This window comes from Podarcis pityusensis (assembly GCF_964106645.2).
Source record: "Podarcis pityusensis genome assembly, chromosome: 7".
Lineage (NCBI taxonomy): Eukaryota > Metazoa > Chordata > Lepidosauria > Squamata > Lacertidae > Podarcis > Podarcis pityusensis.
This window is the reverse complement of record NC_138031.1, coordinates 67,813,738-67,837,075: the sequence shown is the minus strand read 5'-3', so window position 1 is coordinate 67,837,075 and position 23,338 is coordinate 67,813,738. Positions and strand designations below refer to the sequence as shown.

The window sequence follows — 23,338 nt, the reverse complement described above, 5'->3', positions numbered from 1 at the left end:
TCCTGCCCACCTAGCAGTTCGAAAGCACGTCAAGTGCAAGTAGATAAATAGGTATTGCTCCGGTGGGAAGGTAAACAGCGTTTCCGTGCGCTGCTCTGGTTAGCTAGAAGCGGCTTAGTCATGCTGGCTACACGACCCAGAAGCTGTCTGCGGACAAAAGTCGGCTCCCTCGGCCTATAGAGTGAGATGAGTGCCACAACCCCAGAGTCGTCCGCGACTGGACCTAAGGGTCAGGGCTACCTTTACCTTTAATACTGCAGGTGTAAGAAGATTTTGGATTTCATTCTCTGTAAACCATCTTTTGGGAATTACCTAACTAAAATATTGCAGAAATTGGTAATTGCTGCAAAACCCCTAACAAATAGTTATTCAAGCAAATGGAATCAGAACATGAACATTATTTTATTTTGGATTTTAAACCATTACAGAAGAGCTTTGACTGATGACCTACGGTCTCCATGATATAAGTGCCAAATGTTCTAAGAGTGCACACATCATAACATGAACATAAGGTGAAGCTCAACATGTCAAACCCAAGTCTCAAATCCACTTGATTTTGAAAGCAGATATAATGCAGCAGGCAGTAGAAGCAAGCGGTAAGAAAGTAGGTATGGAAAATGCTGGGTCTACACAATGCATATGACAGTAAAGAGTTCAGTGCTCTGAAATATGTTTGTCAATAAATGAAAAATGAAGCACTGCAATATAGAACTATAAAAAGTAAAGTGCAGTTTCAAAGATGTGTTCTCAAAAATGTCTTTGAGTAGATTTCAGAATATCATTTGAATTGTATTTCTGAGCATATGCAAAATTTAATGCAACAAATATTTTAACATATAAAGCTGCCCCAAAGGGAAAAAAAAACTAAAGAAACATAAGCTAGTGTTGTATTGCAACTTTTTACTTCATTCATAAGCAAATTTCCACCAGTCCTATGATTTCAGAAAGTACACAGAATATGTACAGAAAAACAAAACCAAATCTCATGAGAGTAACCATACAGTACTTAATAAACTCAGAAATCTTGTAAAGCACAAAGCATCTACAAGGTACAATTCTATTAACAATAATGCAATGTGTTACATTATTGATTATCACTTGTCTACAACAGGGGCAAACTTGCAAGGCACAACTCAGTGCTGTGACCGCAGTGTTGTAAGTTACATTCAGGCACTTCTCTAAGATGAATAATTCTTAGCAAAGGCCTTGGGAGGCGGGGAACCCATATGCACTACCCCTATACTGTGTTTAAAGAAATGTCAACCCATTCCCAATATATTTAATTATTGAACTAATAAGCTAGATATTTGTAGGTAGACTCTGAACAAGACCAACTTCCCTTGGCACCTCAGAGAGGTTCGCTACACCGTTCCCTACTTGGTCCCAAAGTTTCTTTGCAAATGAGTCCAGAATTATCCTTCCCTCAATGAATGGCTTGCTAAAATTTGGTCTGCAGGGTTGTCCATGGATTCTTACCCAACAGAAATGTTCCATGAAAACAGGAGGGAGGAGGGAAAGTTCCTCCAAAATGTTTATTTATTTTTTAAGCTATTTTCTGGTAGGTTGCACAGTGACAGGTGTCTATTGGTGTTAAAAACAATGCTTGCTGCTTTTAAGGCAATGTCTGAATACCACACAGCAGAAAACAAAATACAAAGTACCAGTTCAACATTACGCTCGGTTAAGTACTGGCCTTTTAAAAAATGCAAGTTCTTCTTTCTCACTTCCCAACCCCAATTTCTTTCGCTATTCTTTATAATCAACTCCCATGTAACTACATATATTACCAAATGCTGCATAATTCCAAATGGAGAATTTCTTTGCAGACAAAATTGACTGACACTGAAAACACCAGGCAATCAATGTGTCTTCTGCCCAACTTGTTTTGTTTTTTAGGCTGGGGTGGGGAACCTGTAACCCTCAGATATAGTTGAACCACAACTTCAATCATTCCTAACCGTTGCCAATATTGGCCAGGTCTGATGAAAGCTGAGAGTTCTATAACATTTGGAATGTCACAAATACCCCATCCCAGTTTTTCGTCTATAGGAGTTTTATAATATTGATAAACTAGGACTAGTATAAATTACCTGAAATCCAAACTTAAAAAACTGCAATAGCTAAAGGGGCTGTTACATGTTAAAGTGTTTTCACCACGTTTTCCTTCTTCTTCGCCACAAGATCCCAGTATCATGCTCTCAGAAGAAGACATTTAATAGATATTTCTGGAAAGTGATAATATAAAAGCTCAAGGGTCCTTGCAAATGGCTCATCAGTTCATATGGAAAGGAAGGAAGGCGCAATTCATTTATTGGCAATAAAGAGGCAAGAATTCCAAATAAAGAAATTTAGGGTCTCAATGGTCTTTGGATTAGCCTTCCTGTCCAAAATCTTCTGTGAACTTCTTTAGTTTTTCCAGGTCATGTTCATTCACAGTGGGCTTTGTGTTGGCTAATGACCTCAGCATATCCGCCTGCCACATAGAGAAAAGCAAACAGTCAAGAGCCAAATATTTCTCTGTGTAAACAAACTACGTGCAATTAAAAAGAAATGTCACCAACATACATTTGCCAACTTCACAGCTCAATGACACAATAGAGGGGGGAAATATAAGAAGCAGCCATGAAGATACAGAAGCAGCCATGAAGATACAGAAGAGCCAACACATTTCTACATATATTTTACCAATCATTCATGTGCCAAAGATGGAAGCTTACCAATATTATTAAGCAACCATGATACTTGAGACCAGGAAATCTATGTCACCACACCTACTTTAAATTACATGTAGTTAGACCCACGCATGTCAATTACTGCTTGACAACACGATCCTACGCATGTTTACTCAGAAGCATGTTTAATGTAAACCACCCTGTGACCCTTGGATGAAGGAAGGTAAATACCGTATTTTTCGCTCTATAGGACGCACTTTTTCCCTCCTAAAAAGCAAGGGAAAATGTGTGTGCGTCCTATGGAGCGAATGCAAGGGGGAGGCAGGCGGGAAAAGCCCCCAAGAGCCGCACACAAGCTTCGTGCGCTCTTGCGGGCTTTTCCCCAGGAGGGGAAAAAGCTGCATCAGTCCCTTCTCCCACCTCCCAGAAAAGCCAGGAGAAGCCGCGCAGCCCCTTTAAAGAGCTGGCTGCTTCTGCCAGTTTTGTGGGAGGTGGGGGAATCCCCCCACCTCCCAGAAAAGCCAGGAGAAGCCGTGCAGCCCCTTTAAAGAGCTGGCGGCTTCTGCCGGTTTTGCGGGAGGTGGGGGAAGCTGCAGCGGATTCCCTCCTCCCCAGCTCCCTTTGAAGCAGCAAAGTGGGAGGGGAGCAGCTTACACTCGTGTAAGCAGCTCCTCTCCCACTTTGCTGCTTCAAAGCAACCACGGAGGAGTGAAAGAAGGGGATCCATGCAGCGGATTCCCTAGTCCCCGGCTCCCTTTGAAGCAGCGAAGTGGGAGGGGAGCAGCTTACACTCGTGTAAGCAGCTCCTCTCCCACCTTCCTGCTTCAAAGCAACTACGGAGGACGGAAGGAAGGGGACCATGGATCCTCTGCTAGCGAAGGCAGCGGATTCCCTCCTCCCAGGCTCCCTTTGAAACAGCAAAGTGGGAGGGGAGCAGCTTACACTTGTGTAAGCAGCTCCTCTCCCACTTTCCTGCTTCAAAGTGGAGGGAATCCACTGCAGTTGCGAGCAGAGGATCCATGGCTCCGCTTCCTTCCCTCGAAGCAGGGTGCGGGGGTGCAGGGGGGAAAGACGGCAGGAAATAGATGCCGGGCAGGAAGACACAACCACACTTTGACCACTGGAATGTCCACCTCAGCCTCCCCAGATTTCCACTGAGACGGCCAGGCTAATCTCGATGGCCATAAGTCAGGCTCAGCATTATTAACTGGACTTAGATAAGCCATGGTTCCCCTTCCTACCCTCCCCTGAGGCTCGATTTAAAGCAGCAAAGCGGACAGGAGCCGCCCGCTTTGCTGCTTTAAATAGTTTAGTGCAACATTTGATTCAGAATATTTTTTTGTGTGTTTTCCTCCTCTAAAAACTAGGTGCGCCCTATGGTCAGGTGCGTCCTATGGTGCGAAAAATACGGTAAATTGACAATCAATCAAATCAAATCAAACCCTGAGTAAACGTTTAGAATGACTTCTGGGCCTCGAGAAATGACAACATAATGATAAAAAAGTGAATGAACACTTCCTCGCACACTCCAAGGGTTGGGAACAGATATGAGAACAGATTGTTATTCAGTAAATCTATTCAGTATTTAACAACTTCATTATTCAAAGCATTTAACGTATATAACAACCATTACAGCAATCATGTAAAGCAGATCAGTATTGCCCTCATATTGCCAAAGGGCTAAGGGTATGTGCGGACCTAACAAATTCATGGCAACCCAGGTCCCAGCTCTGACCCATAGCTACTAGGCCACACCAATTCTTGACATGACAGAATCACTACAATTCCACCATCACTCACCTGCAGAATCAGCATGCATTTGCCTTTTGAAGCCTGTAATTGTTAGGAACCCACATTAAAGTACAGGGCAAGTTATTAAGTTTTGATCCTCCAAGTGATATAACTATTTATACCCAATGAATCTTGAAGCCTCATGGGTAGGCAACAATGTAGGTTAAGGTGTTCACCTTGACCCCCATTCGCCGTATTTTTATATTTATCTCCTAAGGATGTTCTTTGTTATTTTTAAAACGGACATAACAAACCCTTTCGTAAACACAACATACACAGATTTGTTAGAGGAATTCATTACTATTGGATGACTAAAGTACCAGGCGGAACCATGAGATTTTGCCAAAAAAAGGTACCACCAGCAAGTTTAGACTTGTTAAAGGGTATAATCCCAGAAACAATATCCACCATATGCCTGCCCGCTGAACAAAGGTTTAGGAAGGAAAATGAGAGCAAATTATGTGTTATGGGCATAAACAAGCTTTCATTTCCCTTGACCACTGGACAGGTTGTGGGAAGCAGACTTTGATGTAATGAAGTCATTATTCAAAAATACTTGCAAGCCTTCCTCTTTTGAGAAAGAAAGACTCAAGAGAAATTACAAAGCTTGTTGGGCACATGGATTTTTGTCAGTGAGCCCCATACGGGATGTAACTTTTATGCTAGAGTTGAAAGAAAATGCAAAAACTTCACAGATACTTAGAAGCAGCAAGCAACTTTTAGAGCCTTTTTTCTTTTTTTTTTACTCATTTGCAGTTCAGGAGATTTCCATTTATTCCCTACGTTTTCAGACAAAAATGGCAGTAAAAGATTGGTAACAATAAAATTCACAATACAAAATAATTCGCAGCAAAGAAAGCAATGATAACAATAAAACCAGCATGCTTGCTTGTTTGCAGTAAGCCACTGTTTGGCTTACCATTATTGGAAAACCAGGTCAATAAGGCGGCTGTCCTAATATTAAATGTTTGATTGTTATTATGATGTTGCTACTCCATATCACTTAAGAATAACTTGACAACAAAATATGGCAGTCGAGAGCCACAACTAATGACTAATTGTTTTTCATCCTGTATTTTCATAGGGTAAAGTTTGTTAATTATATCTCATGCCAAACTGTTTTTGAAACTGGAGAAGGATACTTTCAATGTCAGTTTTAGGATACAGGAAGGAGGCACAAATCCACTGGGCACACTCAAATTATATATTTCCTTTCAGCCTTAGACAATATTATTTGTGTGCAAGCGGTTTTAATTTTGTACTACCATAAATGAATAACACCCTTAATAATGTGGTGGAAGGGGTATTGGGGCTTAAACTAAACTTCAAATTTATTTATAGAAATGTCTGCTGTTATTGTGTGGGAACTGATATTTATTTCAACGGCGAAAAAAGCTCCAGAGTGGGGAGCTGTAGTTTTTTGGTTTTGTTGATTCTAATTATGTAAAATAAAGCACATGAACTGATTTTGGGATGTACTTCTTCACGGACTTACACTGACAAGGGGGCGGAGGCAGCAGAGTTGATCAAATATAAAATTATATGCAGTTTTGTATACTGAATTCAATAATTTTATAAAATATCTAATAAATAGTTCACATCCCCCATTCTAGCGCACTCACCACCTTCTTCAATCAATATACTCAACTTTGTCACTCTGCATAAACCACCTCCAGCCTGGAAGTTTTACGACAGTAGCAGGTATGTTTTTGTAATAGTGGTGGTTGAACTTCAGAGGAAAGCAGCAAACCATTCATATATAACTCTACACAACTTATATTGAGTGTCATTTTCCAAGTATTTAATGCAAGGCAGTGAGGAGATACTGAAACCCTTCACCTTTATCATCTTTATGAGGAACAACCACATCCTAAGCATTTGATGCACAAAGCAAGAAGGGTCCACATAAAGAATATCAGCTACTGCAGGAAGGTTTAGTTCAGGAGTGCATGCAAGGGCACACTCTCAGAATTCTTTCACAATACCTTCCAGGATGGCAAAGCACAACAGGGAGGAGCTTTTTTGATTGGAGAGAAGTTGCAGGAAGAAGGGACATATCTCTCTTATGAGCAAGTGTACTTTGCAATTGAGCACACCCATCACTAAGCCATCGGAATTATATCCGGTATTCAGGAAATAGGACACTGGTTTAATTATAAGGCTGTGACCTCTGGCAGAGCTAGTCCAAGGTGAAAACATCCATAGCAAAACAAAGACTAACCATTGCAACAACAGGCTCCAGTAGTTTGTCCCCTGGCACATCCATCCACGTCATTTCAATGGCACTTGGTTCTCCCGGAGAACATGGAGTGAACAGATCTACTTGAACGTTTGGATCAGACAGTGATGGTCCTTTCACCTTTGGAAGAAGCAAAATTTCTCAGTTGCAGGAGTAAATGCATTTGGAGGTTCTGTCAAACAAGGTCAATGGTAAAAGGCATACATGTTTATCTTTAACAGGAAACAAGTGAACAAGGATGTTTTGTTTTGTGAATCTAGAACATAAGTGGCATTCTGTGCCAAAGGCAATGTGACTTTATAGCAAGCTTGAAAGAGCAAGAGAACCCACAGATGTAATTATGTGGCATAATTAAGCTTATTTTCCCTGTTTACTTCGCCAAGTTTTAGACCCAAACCCACATCTATGGAAAGGCAGGGTTGCACCTGTACTTATAGTGTGCCTTAAGAGTAGCACTATGTACTTCTTTAGACTTGGCTATTGCCATACAGTGGTACCTCGGGTTAAGAACTTAATTCATTCTGGAGGTCTGTTCTTAACTTGAAACTGTTCTTAACCTGAAGCACCACTTTAGCTAATGGGGCCTCCTGCTGCTGCCGCACCACCAGAGCACAATTTCTGTTCTCATCCTGAAGCAAAGTTCTTAAACCAGGTAATATTTCTGGGTTAGCAGAGTCTGTAACCTGAAGCGTATCTAACCTGAGGTACCACTGTACTTGCCCAAAAGCTTGGCTAGCAATGTTCTGTGGATTTTCTGGCAGACCAAGTCATACCAGGCAGGAAGAAAAGCATTAATGCTATGTAGCACATGAGAGAAATAAACTTGGTTTAGTATCATAACCAGCACATCCTGTCCTGCTTGTTACGTTCTTGTGATGGGGCATTCTCAGGATACATTTCAACAACTACCAAATCCATTCTGCGGAGAGCTATAAGGTAAAGGTAAAGAGACCCCTGACCATTAGGTCCAGTCGTGACCGACTCTGGGGTTGCGGTGCTCATCTCGCTTTATTGGCCGAGGGAGCCGGCGTACAGCTTCCGGGTCATGTGGCCAGCATGACTAAGCCACTTCTGGTGAACACACGGACACACCGTTTACCTTCCCGCTGGAGCGGTACCTATTTATCTACTTGTACTTTGATGTGCTTTTGTTGGCAGGAGCTGGGACTGAGCAACGGGAGCTCACCCCATCACGGGGATTCGAACCGCCGACCTTCTGTGGTTTAACCCACAGCGCCACTAGAAAACAGTAAATTTACTTGGCAATCAGAATTCAACTGCATATAAGCTTCTGATGCTTTGCCAAGAAGACCTGCTAGTAAAGTTCTTTTTCTGCTGCCCGCCTTTATAACTTTCAGAATTTTTTGATGAAAAGACAGTGTATATAATCCAAATACGGAAAACATGTTTATATATTTTTAAACAAACAAGCCAGATTTTAGAAAGCATTTGCCCAAGATAACATCACTTAAAAAAAAAAGGAGCCCCTTTCTCTGCACAGTACTTAGCACCAATATTCATGATTCTCCTTTCTGGGACAGACAGTCGGTTGTCTACATTCTCAAGCATGTCGAATTTCAGGCAGAATCTGGTATCATGTCATGACTTGCAGCCCTTTAAAACCAAATGTGATGAACTATAATAGGAAAGGACATTTGTGTGTAAGCACTGTTGTTGTTTTAAAAGGTATCCTAGGACTTCTGGAAAATTTGGGATAGAAGTTTTATGCAAAGCAAGGATCACTTTTAAAATATAAATACAGCTTATGAAATAGGAGAGGATACAGACAAATAGACAGGGATGACACTTTCCTCATATACAGTACCTGCACTGCAACCATCAAGTAAAATCTTAAAACCATAGTATTTAAAGATGACTTTAAAGACAGTGGTAGGGAATAGCAAGAACCAAGATATGGTGTTGGCTCTCTCCTCGACAGCTTGCCTGCAGGTGTGGTCATTTTCCTGTTGGATCAATGAGGCACGAGAGTTCTGCTGAAGCCTGGGATTTGTTTTGGCTCTGCACTTGCCAACTGTGTGTACAAAGACAGAGCAGTACCATGCTTATACCTCCTGTTTTCAGCTCACCACTGGAGAAGGGAGGCACAGGTATATGGGCTTCCCTCTACACAATGGGGGCTCAGAGAATCTGAGTGAAAAGGCCGAGCAAGCTGATATACCTGTGCTGCACTTTCTTTCTTTTTTTTTATAAGATATTTATTGAGATTTTCAAAATGTTACAAAAAAAAAAAAAAAAAAAGAAAAGAAAAAAAATACAAAATAAAAATGATTAAAAACCACTCAATCTTTCCATTACTTATTTTTCATTAGCTTGTTTCCCGGACCTCCTCACGCCTCCCTTTTTTGTATTCCAGTTCGGTTTGTTGGTTCAGCAAATCCTTACCCTCTTTGTTTATCCTAGTCTTTGGTCTTGAAATATTGTGACATTAAATTTTTACCTATTAATAATCCATTTTTCATATTCCCTTATAGCATTACAGCTGGAAACCACTTAATTTCTATCCAACATCATTCTAACATTCATTAATTTTACAGTATTTCTGTAAATAGTCTTTGAATTTCTTCCAGTCTTCTTCCACCGATTCTTCTCCCTGGTCTCGGATTCTGCCAGTCATTTCTGCCAGTTCCATATAGTCCATCACCTTCATCTGCCATTCTTCCAGGGTGGGTAGATCTTGTGTCTTCCAATACTTTGCAATGAGTATTCTTGCTGCTGTTGTAGCATACATAAAGAAAGTTCTGTCCTTCTTTGGCACCAATTGGCCTACAATGCCCAGGAGAAAGGCCTCTGGTTTCTTCAGAAAGGTATATTTAAATACCTTTTTCATTTCATTATAGATCATTTCCCAGAAAGCCTTAATCCTTGGGCACGTCCACCAAAGGTGAAAGAATGTACCTTCAGTTTCTTTACATTTCCAACATTTATTATTGGGCAAATGATAGATTTTTGCAAGCTTGACTGGGGTCATGTACCACCTGTATATCATTTTCATGCACTTTCTCCTTGTTGGCTTGTAACTGGAACGGAGAGATGCGTTGGTTTGCCAGAGCACCTGCAGGCACCAAAGTAGGCACCTTGTTATGAACTGTTTGGAGTTGTGTTTTGTTTTCTGCCCTTTCTTCCCCAGCTGCAAGTCGAGAGGTGCAGGAGGCTTCCCCTTAAACTTTGTGCTGCATTACAGAGACACCACACGTGACCTGGGACAAAACCCTGCAGTTGAGTCCTGAAAACAACCACCTGTTGACCTCCGATGAGCATGCAGAAGAAGAATTTAGAAGTTCCAGTTACTCACTTTTTTAAAGTGTGTGGCCGACTGAACTTTCCTAACCGGCTGCATTAGGGCGTCTCGTACTATTATGCTTATGTCGGCGCCTGAGTAGCCATCGGTTCGCTTCCCCAGCTCTCGATAATCTGATTCAGTCAAGGTGTTCTGAGTGGTCCCAAGGTGAAGCTTGAACATTGCAGCTCTTGCATGATCCTCAGGTAAGGGAATGTAAATGCGCTTCTCAAACCTTATTAGAAAAATCACAAACAGTGATGCTCATCCATACCCATAACCAGGGTTTTTTTCCCACACAGGACTTACCGGAACACAGTTATGGCACCTCTCAGGTGCCACAGCCATTATAAAAGAACAAGGGAGGCATTTATGGTAAGTTCCGGCATTTCTTTTCCTAGAAAAATACCACTGCCCATAACAGATTTCATGCAAATTCAAGTTTGTTTTTCTAGCACAACTAGGGAGGAAACAATGGGTTTCCTGGAGAAAGGAAATTATTAATTTAAATGGGTCTACTCTGTAAAACACAGTTGACTATAACCCTATCTTTATACTACAGTTTTTGAAAAATCCAACCATGAAACGTAAGCTGTGAAACATTAACAGCACCCAGACTGAGAGTTTTAAAAGCAAGTATTAGAATCCAGGTCCTTTTGAGCTGTCCATTTCTTTTCACGCTCGTGACAAAATTATTTTCTACGGTCCGGAGAAATAATAAAATAACTAAAAGTTACTGGTTGTTTGAATAAAATTCAGGAACTTGTGTTTTAAAATTCCATAAAAGTGCACTGTATGCCATATTTATAGAACTGCTTACACACTAAATCATAGCCAACATATTTCATGTTCTTAAAGCAAAAAAATTGCATGGATGATTAAAGAAGTATTGCAGATGTTTCACAATACAATATTAGTTTGTTCCATTAAGGGACATACTAAGGCATGTATTGGATGCAGTAGTTCTGACTTCATAAAGTATGGTCTGGCCACAAGGGTTGAGGCTGCATGCATACCCTTGCACTCTGCTTTGATGTTTCACTCCTGGTCTCTTTTAACAATCTGTGCATTATATCAGAAACAGGAATCTGCTTAGCAACTGACAGCGGAGGATGCATGGGTATAGTGCTTGCTCCCAGTTTTAGTAAACAAAGCCAAACTAATAGGTTCACCGTACAAAGTAATCCTTGTTTGTTTATTCTTCTGACAAGATTACTCAAAGATCTTATAATTACTTCTGTGAGCAGAATGAGGAAACATTTTGTTTACAGCAGCCTGGTTTCCACATCACACTAAGCCGAACCATGGCTTAGTATCAATGTGCAAGCTTCCAGGAAAGAGATTGTGGCCATTTTGCATCTCTCTGTTTGTACCGCTTTGGCATGAAGCCATGGCTTGATTTAGCGAGTCGTCTGAATCCAGGTTCGTGCTGTAGCTCTCCTGGATGAACCATAAGGTAGGGCAATCCTTAATTACAGTTCACAGTTAGCCTGGAGAGAACTAAACCATGAGCCTGGGTTCAGATAGCACAGTAGGCAAAGCCATGGCTAAGCTCAGCACAGCAGTAGAATGACCAGGGAAGAGGGGGAGCAAAAGGCTGCAATTCCATCACCTGGAGCCCACACACTTGGGCCAAGTCACATATTGGCTTAACATGGTGTGTGAACCGCACCAATGCATTTAAATAATATGTGGCCGCACAATCCTATAAAACTGTGTCGCTGCACCGACATAAACAACTAGAGCCATCGTAGGTTAACTGAAGTACCGCATTTTTGCTCCATAAGGCGCACCTAGTTTTGGGAGGAGGAAAACAAGAAAAAATTATTCTGAATCCCAGAAGCCAGAACAGCAAGAGGGATCTGGCTTCTGGGATACCGTGTGGCTGTTCTGGCTTCTGGGTTAACCGCACCAAGCCTCTTCAGGGCAGCGGGATGAAGGCTCCCCCTGCCCGAAGAGGCTGCACACGGCTAAGGCAGAAGCCAGGAGAGGCGCTGCGCAGAGAGCGAGAACTGCGCAGCGCCCCTTCAGCAAAGCTGGAGAAGGAACAGAAGGAGACCGTTCTGTTCCTCCTCCGGCTTCGCAGGACAGGCTCTGCGCAGAGACGGAGAGCTGCGCAGTGCCCCTTCAGCGAAGTGGGAGGAGGAACAGAAGGGGCTCTGTTCCTCCTTCCGCTTCGCTGAAGGGGCGCTGCGCAGTTCTCCCTCTCTGCGCAGCGCCAGTCGCTCCATAAGACGCACTCACATTTCTCCTTACTTTTTAGGAGGAAAAAAGTGTGCCTTATGGAGCGAAAAATACGCCTGCAAAGTGGAGCAAAACTGTCCAGTGCTTTCTGTCACCCACTATATTCTGATACTGATGCAAGTGGTGTTCATTGCTGCTACTGCTACTGCTACATGCTTGGGCTGCAGTGCTTTGTCAGCACCAGGAGAGAGGTGTTACTATACCAGAGGTGGACAAGTAATCCTGCAACCCTGACTAAGCTGCAAGCAGTGTCACTTTGACCAGGACAATAATGAATTTATTTATGTTATTATACCTTACCTTCTTCTGATGGCAGAATCTAGAACCCAAGGTATGTTAGTAGCTCCCAGAACCAAAATTCCTTCATTGTCTGTTCCAACTCCTAATCAGAACAGGTGAATTTAATCAGTGACTATAATAATAACAACCTCTAAGCAATGTATAGCATGGAGAATGAGAAACACTGAACTTAGCATATTTTAAACACCATAAACTTTTATCTCCACAGATTTTCCTAGGCCGGCTAATGAATGCTAGGCCACAGACAATCATGTTATATAAGCTATCATATTACTTTAAGTAGCCATGCCAAGAAAATGATCTTACCTTGCATCTGAACTAAGAACTCTGTTTTAATTCGTCTGGCAGCTTCGCTCTCATTTTCACTTCTGGAGCCACAGAGAGAATCTATTTCATCAATGAAGATAATTGAAGGTTTGTTTTCTCTGGCAAGCTGGAACAGATTCTTCACTAGCCTGTGGAACAATTTAAGTTACATTACAGCAGGACAGCAACACGGAAGTATTTCACCTGTTTTCCGAAATTCAGTAAAGTTCTTAGCTGTTAATCTTCCATAGATGATGAGATACTAGAACCTTTATAACTAAGTGTATATACTTCATATAAGAATTGCCTTTTATCCAGTTGCTTCATACAAAGTTTGAGAAATTAAACAGCAAAGTTATTAGTTCTTGGTCATCTCTCCATTGATTAGAACCATTATCCAACTGCCCAGTAACTATAATTTCAGGACTCTTTGCAATATAGCTGAAGAACAACATTTCTAGATGTCATAGTATAGAGAAACATGAAACACAGGGTAGTAAATTGCAGAGCAGATTATTACACTTTCGAGATGATGTAGCTGAGAGTTAGTCTGAAGGCCTACATGCCTGAATGCTATTGCAGTCCCTCACTGTCACTATGCATCTGCTTTGGGCAAAGAACAAATCTAGAAGCAAACTAGGCTGCCGCATAGCTATTCAGGCTTTGTCCAAGGTGAAGATCTTCCTGAAAAGCAAACTCAGATCTAACTCATAGATTTGGTGCATGCAATCCCAGACTGTCTGTTAAAAATGGTTGTGTTTCCTCCTCCCAAGCTCTCCATAAAAAGAAAATGCCAGGCAGGGGGAGGGAGCTTAGTTTTCTGACTGACATTGCTAGCTTCCAACAAGCAAATGACCAGGTCCCACCTTTATTTCCAACAACGGTGCTTTGGGAATGATCTTAGTTCATGTCAATTGAGCAGGAAAAAGCAAACAAACCCTCAACTGATTTTCCTGACAGTTCCCTAACTCCTGCACTTATCCTGAAATTTTGTAGGCTATTTAGCATACAGGTGCTTCTACAATGTATTCCATTTTCATACAAATTGCACCACCAAGTTGGGGTGCAGAAGCAAACTCCTTCACCCTCAAATATTAAAGGCTCCTTTTGAATAAAACCTCTGAACTTTTCTATCTGAAATGTGATATGCTTCCTTCATTCAGAAGAGGCAATACCCAGCAAATGTAACACTAAGAAGTTAAAATGTTATAGTTATCCCCTTTAAAAAACCTAAAACCACTGCATTTGTCTGTCTGAAATTTAACTGGCTTCATTCACTTAGAATGGGCAACTATGCATGAAGCAATTTTGTCTTGGTACATACCTCAATCCCCAATTCTTCCTCTTTTCTTTCTTATTCTCCCAACCCCACAAAACAGGACCCCCCCTCTTTATTTCATGAAGGTACTTTTTAATATCCAAGTCTCATACATGAACTACGTATGAATAGCCCAGGAACGATATTGCATTTTCCAAACCAGTCAGACATACTGGGTCCAGACACCCCACAGAGAAGTGTATCAAGGAGTGCCAGTGAGCAATTTAAAAACTAGGAAGCAGAGGGTGGTACTTCCTATAGAACCACACAGCTCTCGTTCAAAGGACCAGTCAATCAGTTCCTTCCATGTATTTCCCCATTCTTATGCATTTCCCTTCAGTCTGTTTCTCCTAGCAGAGCAGAAACACACTTTTTCCAAGTTGCATAATTTTTCATTTCATGGGGGGATTAAACACAGAATTTGAAACCTGTGAGATTGTTGATAGGTAGCCACATTGATCTATCGCAGCGTCCTAAAAAAATGTTAAAGGCTTTTTTTTTACAGGAGGTTTTGTAGACAATATATTTTATATAACACAGGAAAAGCACCTATTAGAATACTCAAATTACAGTTACCTTATCCCTTGGTTCTCATACAAGAGCAAAGGGGTCACTTGAACAGAAATCAAGGCTTGGCATGTGGGTTCACAATACCTGAAGAACTGGAAGCTTCCACCCTTTATAGCTTTAATACTTACTTTTCACTCTCTCCCAACCATTTTGAGACAAGGTCAGAAGAAGATACGGAGAAGAATGTAGAATTGTTAGCTTCTGTTGCAACAGCTTTTGCCAAGTAGGATTTTCCTGTTCCTGGGGGTCCAAACAGAAGGATGCCTCTCCAGGGAGTTCTCTTCCCTAAGAAATATAAAGTGTATTTATAATATGGTGGGGGGGGGGACTAATTAGAAAAAGCATCAATTTGGAATTGATTATGGTACAAAATAACACCCAACCCCTGCAAATAATCACTTGTGACATAATTAAGAGAGGTACTTCTTGCTTTTATTATCATTTATAAATTACTTCTATATGTATGCTTTTGGAATTATCAGAATAAAATATTATATTGTCAGCAGGAAATTAGATTCCTGCCAACAGCTACACACAGGATTGTACCAGAAAAAAATCAATACAAGGTACTAATTCTGGTGCACCCTTTTTACATGTATGTTGAAAATGTTACATTCTGTTTCAGTCTAGGACTCCCATCTATCAACTCAGCACCAAATTCCCTGCCTAGGGAAGCACAAACATGCAAACAGACTAGGAATGCACAAATGTGGCATAAAGTGCCTCCTAGCAGTTCAGACTGGTATGGCAGCAGCAACTATTCCTGACCAGCTGAAAGATTAGGACACCCATGTACATAGATGTTCAAGCAGGGTACTTTGCCCTACAGCTTAAACATTTTAGGGTTTTGTAACTGAAAGACAATATATAAAGAAATACCTGTGAAAAGATGAGGAAATTTAATAGGCAATATTACTGCTTCTTTGAGAGCTTCTTTTGCTCCTTCTAGCCCAGCAACATCATTCCATTTGACATTTGGTCGCTCCATGACAATAGCACCTATGAAATTGATTTATTAAGACTGAAATCCTCACAAGGCAGCTTACAATATATGGACAATTAATAAAAATAAACAGAATAAAATCGAACAACGATTTAACTTGACACATTGGCAGCAGCTAGAAGCAACATCATAGTCCAACTAAAATATTTTAAAATTATTTCCACTGCGAGATCCTCAAACTATCAAATCATTTTAAACGCCTCATTCTTTTCCAGTTTCAAAAAAAGAACAGTATCACCACTGGAGAAGATCACTGATCATTTCTAGTCTAACGTTTACAGAAGAGCTTCTTCAAAGGCTCCAGTACTTGGAAAACTTAAGTTTACATCCTGGCACTGACAAAACTATCCTATTCTTAACCTAGGGCTAAACAGACAACAATTGAAGTATCTGAATTTTTACATTTTCTTTGATCTGTAGAATGATTTTGATTGGGGTGGCCAGGTCATAAAGTCTCTCTCTCATGACCTTCAGGTGATCTTTTGGGAAGGGGGAGGAATGAACACGGAAGAAAGTATCTGCAAGGGAATATAACCATACAGAGCTGAGCTCTGTATCTTCACCCAAACTGTACTGCATGGGTAGCACTATCATCCCTTACAGGCCAAAAAGACTGGTACTGACACTGTCCTTGCAGCATAACAGCAGAAGGAAGGGAATGTGAACAGATTGCCTCTGCGAAGCAGGGATACCTCCCTTGGCCCTGGAGCATCATGCCTGTTTCATTTACCCTCAGTGGCAATGCTAAGCAGTCAATCTGATTAGCTATGTAGTTATGTATCTTCTGCAAGAGAATCTTGAATGTCTGTTATCAAGCAGGGAGAGAGAAAAGACAATTACTCCAGAGAAGCAGAGGGGGAAAGTGGCTGCAATCAGCTAGGAGGAAAAAAGGGGGTACATTTGCACTCTCCCTTTTAAACTGTAACGTTTGTCCCGTTATTAGGCTGATATTAATTAGATGTTTCAAGTTATCTATCTTGCAACTTCTGCCCTGTTCATTTGATAAAAAGACTTTATTCGAGATATTAAGCGCTTGATGTAAAGCTACCTTGGAGTTGATTCTGCAACTTCTTTTTCTCAGGATCATCCGATTCTCCTTCCCCATCACTATCATTCCTAATTTGGGTATAAGGAAAAAAAATAATGCACAGCTAAAAGACAGGCTCTTCCAGCCAAGTTGTTGCTGCTTTAAATGACATTATTTGTAATGAAAGAACCCATTCTCATAACATGCAAACTGGGACTTCAAAAAACTTGGAAGCATATAACTGTCAAAAGATTAAGGGAATAGTTGTGTTTTTGTAGGTGGATGTTACAAAAAAGATTTTTCTTATACAGCTTATTAGTGCGACCCTGGCCCATGGTAATTTCCCATTAATCAAAAGTAATACAATTACAGTGGTACCTCTGGTTACGAACTTAATTCGTTCCGGAGGTCCTTTCTTAACCTGAAACCGTTCTTAACCTGAGGTACCACTTTAGCTAATGGGGCCTCCTGCTGCTGTCGCGCCGCCAACACATGATTTCTGTTCTCATCCTGGGGCAAAGTTCTTAACCCGAGGTACTACTTCCAGGTTAGCAGTGTCTGTAACCCGAGGTACCACTGTATAACTTATGCACATGTAACATGTGTGGTTTCAACTTTACGCGGTTGAAGGTCAGTTGGTTGAATTTCACACAAGTTAAATGCATGGAAGGAAGAGCTTAAAAAGCTTGTTTTGCAGAAAGAGCTTTCAAGCTCTAAGACTTGCTTACCGGGCTCCAGGAGGGTCTCATGAGACCTCATGGGAACTTGGATGGCCCCATCTTATGGCCCCATAAGATCTCATGACAGCATCCCAGAGTCTGGTAAGGCCACTCAGCACATGGCTCTGGATAGGGTAAGAATGTTCATGCAGGGACAGTTCCAAGATGATGGCTTCAGTATACACATTTTTCCGTATAAGTGCCATCCCACGAACATAACCCCCGCACAAGATAGAATCTTGCTGTGAAATAGTTTTATGAAAGAGAACTTAGAGCAAAAGTAATATAGGACGTGTCAGCACACAATAGTCCTTGGAACCCCTGATCACCAACATGCTGTGGAAGGCAAGCCCTTTAATTTTTCCATGCACTTCCTTTTCAGTAAGGAAGTCTGTGGCTATAGCACAGAAACTGCTGATGCAGGAAAGAACCACACAGTCATTGAAAGTTATGTCCCTGAGGGAGCTCCCTACCCAGTATGAGGCTTGTGCTTCACCGCCCTCAAAATGGGGAAGTAGTGAGTGAAGTGGGCTGAATGATACCTATTTGAATACAATTTTCTTCCTGCCATTCCTGTTTCATCCCAAGAAAGAATGGATGCTTAAAACAGATACCATGTTGTATCATTTAACTCTACTACTTTTAGTATCTAATATAGAAAGTGTGATGACCAGGTCATAAAATAATCTGTAGGCCCACGGGTCTTGAAATATGGTGTTTTCCACGCACTGATCCACCACCACTGAAAGCATTAAACAAGCAAACTTGGAGAATGTTGTAGTACATGAAACTAACATACCCTTTTACATCAGTAGAACCAGATTCTTTCACTGGTTTGAGGGGAGCTTTTTCTTGCTTTTTCAAATGCTCTTTCAGCTTTTCTGCTCTGTCTAGATACTCAGTACACTTTGCTCTGATGCTTTGTTTTGCTTTGTCACCCTGTGCTTCATCTGAGAATGGAAAGTATTTTGTTTTGCGTTATAATCCAAGTTACAGAACAACAAACCATAATTAGACATCCCCTCCCTCCCTATAAATAACAAAAAATGTTATAGTCACAATTACCCTCTCCAGGTGCTCCTTTTTTATTTTAGTGCACAGAATGCATTATCTTCTGAGACAATTAGTATGACTAGTTTTGTACAGTACTCAGTTTTCTCAGTGCAGAGGTTCAGTTTCCAAATACATCATCACCGGTCATTAGCCTTCCATTTATATAAGACAGATGGGTCAGTCTTCCAAAAGATCTCCATTTCCCTTTCTGAGTCCCAATTAACTGATTTAATTTATGATCAAAATGTCATTAGCAAGACCATGGCATGTAATTTGGAACCTACTGCTGTAATTTCCAAGAATGTGAAGGAATGTTTAAAAACATAAAAATCTCAGCTACTTATACTTAACGTGGTAATTCTTACATTTGACAACGTGAAGAAAATACTGTACAGCATGTTGATACAAGCGGAGGGCTTCCTCAAGGTTTCCTCCTTTATCTTCTTGTGCTGCCTTGCTAGCAAGGTCTATTGCTTTCTGTTTAAAAGGAAAAGAAAGAAACACGATTAAGGTTAAAACAATTAAATAAGTTAACCCTAAGTGTTTGTAATATGGGAATGCAAGAAGACAATAGGACTGCATTATATGCTGAAATGACACCTTCATTTTCAAATAGTCAAGAGGCTTTATACTGGCTGGATTAGAATGCTACAGTAAGCCATGGTTAATGCTGTATTGTCAACCTCACTTCCGTTTCACTTCTCCCTGCTAGGTAGGCTAGTAGTTCTTATTTCAAATAATAATAATAATAAATTTTATTTATATTCCGCCCTCCCCAGCCGAAGCCGGGCTCAGGGCGGCTAACAACAATAAAACAGTACAAAAGTACAGCACAAACAACACTCTAAAATCATTCATTATAAAATTAATTAATATTGAAGAACATCCCCACAGGCAACTAATGTAGGCAAACCCAAGGATCTGTGTGCTCATAGTGGGAGTTTTGACTCCCTCCCCTATATACAATAGACCCTAACCCTACAATATTACACACTGCTTTTGAAACTCTCCACAGTAAAAATTTTTTTTTTGCCACATTGGACAACAGAAATAAAGCCCCCTTAGATGCTCCAAACTAGTTTTGCAGTTCTGTGGATAATTACCTGTATTCAGTACAATTTAAACAGTTATCACATTACAATTAAAAGCCACAGAATCACTCTTGGGAGTCATTCCTGTGTCCAAAAGCATCTCATGGAGATGATTTGCACAATACTAATAGAAACAAACATGAGACCAGTGAAACTTTAAATATAGCATGATACAGCATGAAACTTTTGTTGGGGAGTGTATTTTTATTAGCTTGTATACATCAGTATGTTAATTGTTTTAATTTTGTATTATGTATTTTGTGCTTTTATATTGTAACCTGTGTTGTGAACCACCCTAAAACCTACAGCAGGCATAGGCAAACTCGGCCCTCCAGATATTTTGGGACTACAACTCCCATCATACCTGAACACTGGTCCTGTTAGCTAGGGATGATGGGAGTTATACTCCCAAAACATCTGGAGGGCTGAGTTTACCTATGCCTGACCAAGGGGTATAAGGGCGGTATACAAATTTAATAAATAAAAAGAATAAAATAATAATCCAACTAGCAGAGTCGACCCACTGAAATCCATGTAACTTAAATTTCCATGGGTCTGCTCTGATTACTCCAGTGGGTAGGGAGCAACAGATGTGGTACTTCTCTTTCATGAACTTTCTTCCATTTATTTCTCTTAGGCTCCAGGCTATTATCTTCATTATGATTTCAGATTTTAAACACGCCACTTGGAAAGTAGGCATTTTAGAGATAGGTGTTTTGTTCGCTTTTCATGTTGGGTTGTTCCCTTTGAGAGGACAGTTACAAGGAGCTGCCAAGCTATGGGCAACACAAATTACCATGGACGTAATGCTTCCCACTAAGATGGAAATGGCTTATGCACCACACAAGGTATTTCAATATCTGTGCATATGTAAATTAAGTGTGCTAGAAATTCTTAGCATTTATTAATGCAGATCTTTTTAAAAACACTGCAAAAAAATTGGGGTGTGTCTTTGTGGATACAATTGTGCCCAAAATTGCTTTCAGAAATGTTCAGACACTTCACACAATTACAGAAAAACTTCCACTGCATAAAACATTACTTAGTATATTACACAGGACTATAGGTGAGTACAGAAAATGTATGTTACACCTGGATAAAGTAATCCAAATAAAGCCATACCAATATCATGTATTTTGAGCTATGGTCTTTCTGCGAGTGTACAAAGATTTTCTCCAAAGTTACCAAGAAACAAAAATACATGCACTGAAATCTTGAATTAGGATAAATGACTAGTGAATCCCTAAGCTACTTACTTTCCAACAAATGAAACTGAGAAACTACATTAGTAAACAAAAATTTAAGAGCCTGAAAGTCAACCCATCACGTATCTGCTCTTTCAAGTTGTATGCAAGAAAATGTCAACAAAACATCTGCGCAAATAAGACAAAATGGCAATTTATCTACTCTCTAGTTCCTGAAGTGTATGAGATATTGCACAATAGAAATGAAACCGACAAATTATGTGCAGATTATGTAAGGGGGCAGGTGGCAGAGGTTACATCAGGGGTTTGGGAACCTTTTAGCCAAGTAGTCCAGATATTTATCTGTAGTATCTGTAGATATTTATCTGCAGAGATTTATCTGTAGTGCATGGGACCAACCATCTGTCAAGCATCTGGCATCAGGTGACTTACCACAGTTGACCCACTGAGGTGGAGGACATAGTTCAAAAAGCTTCCTAAGCTCTCTGCACAGCATTTCTCAAATGCTAAGCATTCAACTAGTTGTCAGGTGTTTGAGAAGTTTTACACAAAGCTCTTCACTGACATCACTTCTACCCACATGGTCTGTAAGTAGCAGGGGGGAGATCTGTGCCTGGGGAGTCACACCAACACCATTTCATAGCAAGGGTGGCAGGGCCAGCAGATAATCATGTCTGTTTAATGCAACACACATGGAGATGGACACAAATGGGATTGCATTGCTCTGCCCGTCAGATAAAAATTATTTGTCCAGCTAGTTTTTATTGTATAACCAAGGCCTTAAAACCATGGTTAAACAGTGATTCTCCTAACCCACCTCACAGGGTTCTGAGCACATGCCACCTTGAGCTCAGTAGAGCATGAGACTCTATCTCAGGGTTGTGGGTTTGAGCCCCACATTGGGTGACAAATTCCTGCATTGCAAGGAGCTGGGCAAGATGACCCTTGCGGCCCCTTCCAATACTACAATTCCAGGATTCTCTAAGTAAAGAAACTAACAAAATAGATTAAGAACGCAGTGCTGCCTCCGCAGCAACAGAAATGCATTCTGCACATGCCCAGAGGCATCCCAGTGCTTCTCCCAAGGCGGTGTCTGGATAGCTCAGCTGGGTTACAGTGTGGCACTGATAATGCCAATACTGCTGGTTCAATCCTTGTATGGGGACAGCTGCACATTCTTGCACCGCAGGGGGTTGGACTAGATCAGAGCTTTCCAAACTGTGTGTTGCAATATGTTAAGTGTGCTGGCGGCAGCATGCAGGCACGTCGCGCGAGCGCTTCCTGGAAAGGGGATGAGTTTCACTTCGGGTTTGCTAGCCAAACCGAACAGCTGTGTCGCGAAATGATGCAGGTCTTTTTAAAAAGCAATACAGTGGTACCTCGGGTTAAGTACTTAATTCGGCCCGGAGGTCCGTACTTAACCTGAAACTGAAACCTGAAGCACCACTTTAGCTAATGGGGCCTCCTACTGCTGCTGCGCCGCCGGAGCACGATTTCTGTTCTCATCCTGAAGCAAAGTTCTTAACCTGAAGCACTATTTCTGGGTTAGCGGAGTCTATAACCTGAAACGTAACCGAGGTACCACTGTAACAATAATCACGATTAGTTTTGGAAAGCTCTGGCCTAGATGATCCTCAGGGTCCCTTTCAATTCCACGACTCGCTGTGTGAGGCCAAGGCCGAAGCAGTAGTAGCTCAGCAGCCAGCCACCATCCTGACAGCTCCAAGAGAGAGAGAGAGAGAGACGCTTCCGGGGCGCTGGCAGGTCAGGTGAGGCGAGGCGGAGCGTCTCCCCCTGCTGTTCGTTCCCACGTCGTGCTGCTTAAGAGGGAGGGAAACACGGAGGCTCTTTTCCTCGTAGGAACCAGGGACTCCTGTCAGTTAAGAGGTAACCGTCCATGTAGCCCGAGTCAAGGTGAGCCGCCTCACGGAAGGACTCCTTCCCTCGCCCTCCCTGCCTCGCCTTCCCTACACACTTCGGAATTCCGGCGCGGCTCCCCGTCACGCGCCCAACAACCCCCGCGCCAGGTGCTCACCTGCAGGTTGGATGTGGCCGCCATGATGGGCGGGGGCTGACGGGGACGGTTTTTCCCGGGGAAACGGAAACAGAGAGAGGACAAAGTTACGTTGACAATTCGCGCTTTTCTCCTCCTTCTCGCCTATATACCGGCTATGCAAGGAAGCCGCCGCCAAACGACGATTAAAAAAGACCCCTCACGCTACTTCCGCAAGCGAATCCCACAGCCGGCCGGAGAAAGGAAGCGAAGAGCTCTTCCGCTTCCGTGACGCCCTGTTGACGTCATGGCTGTGCGCCCGCGACGGCCAATAGGACGAGGAACGGCGCCAAGCCAGAAGGAGGAAGTTGAGGCGAGGCGAGGCGGGTGGAGTCGTTGCTACGCATGCGCGGCGCGGTGTCGTAGTTCTGGCAAGCGTCACCACGCCTGTTACACTTTGACTTCAGCGGGCCTTCCCTGCTTCGAGTGGGCGTGGTTAAGCTTGTGTT

The 23,338-nt window shown here is 41.7% G+C and overlaps 1 protein-coding gene across 1 annotated transcript; it reads right to left on the bottom strand.

The window, feature by feature from the left end:
• Positions 1–383: 383 nt before the first annotated feature.
• VPS4B (vacuolar protein sorting 4 homolog B) lies at positions 384–23,119 on the bottom strand. The gene is made up of 11 exons (XM_081014906.1): positions 22,872–23,119; positions 18,906–19,017; positions 18,287–18,437; positions 16,790–16,857; positions 15,618–15,737; positions 14,867–15,023; positions 12,851–12,999; positions 12,545–12,626; positions 10,016–10,235; positions 6,685–6,822; positions 384–2,473 (listed from the first exon to the last, which is right to left on the bottom strand). Exons 1-11 carry the CDS (start codon positions 22,893–22,895, stop codon positions 2,372–2,374), a joined length of 1,323 nt encoding a protein of 440 aa, XP_080871032.1. The 5' UTR covers positions 22,896–23,119; the 3' UTR covers positions 384–2,371.
• Positions 23,120–23,338: the final 219 nt, after the last annotated feature.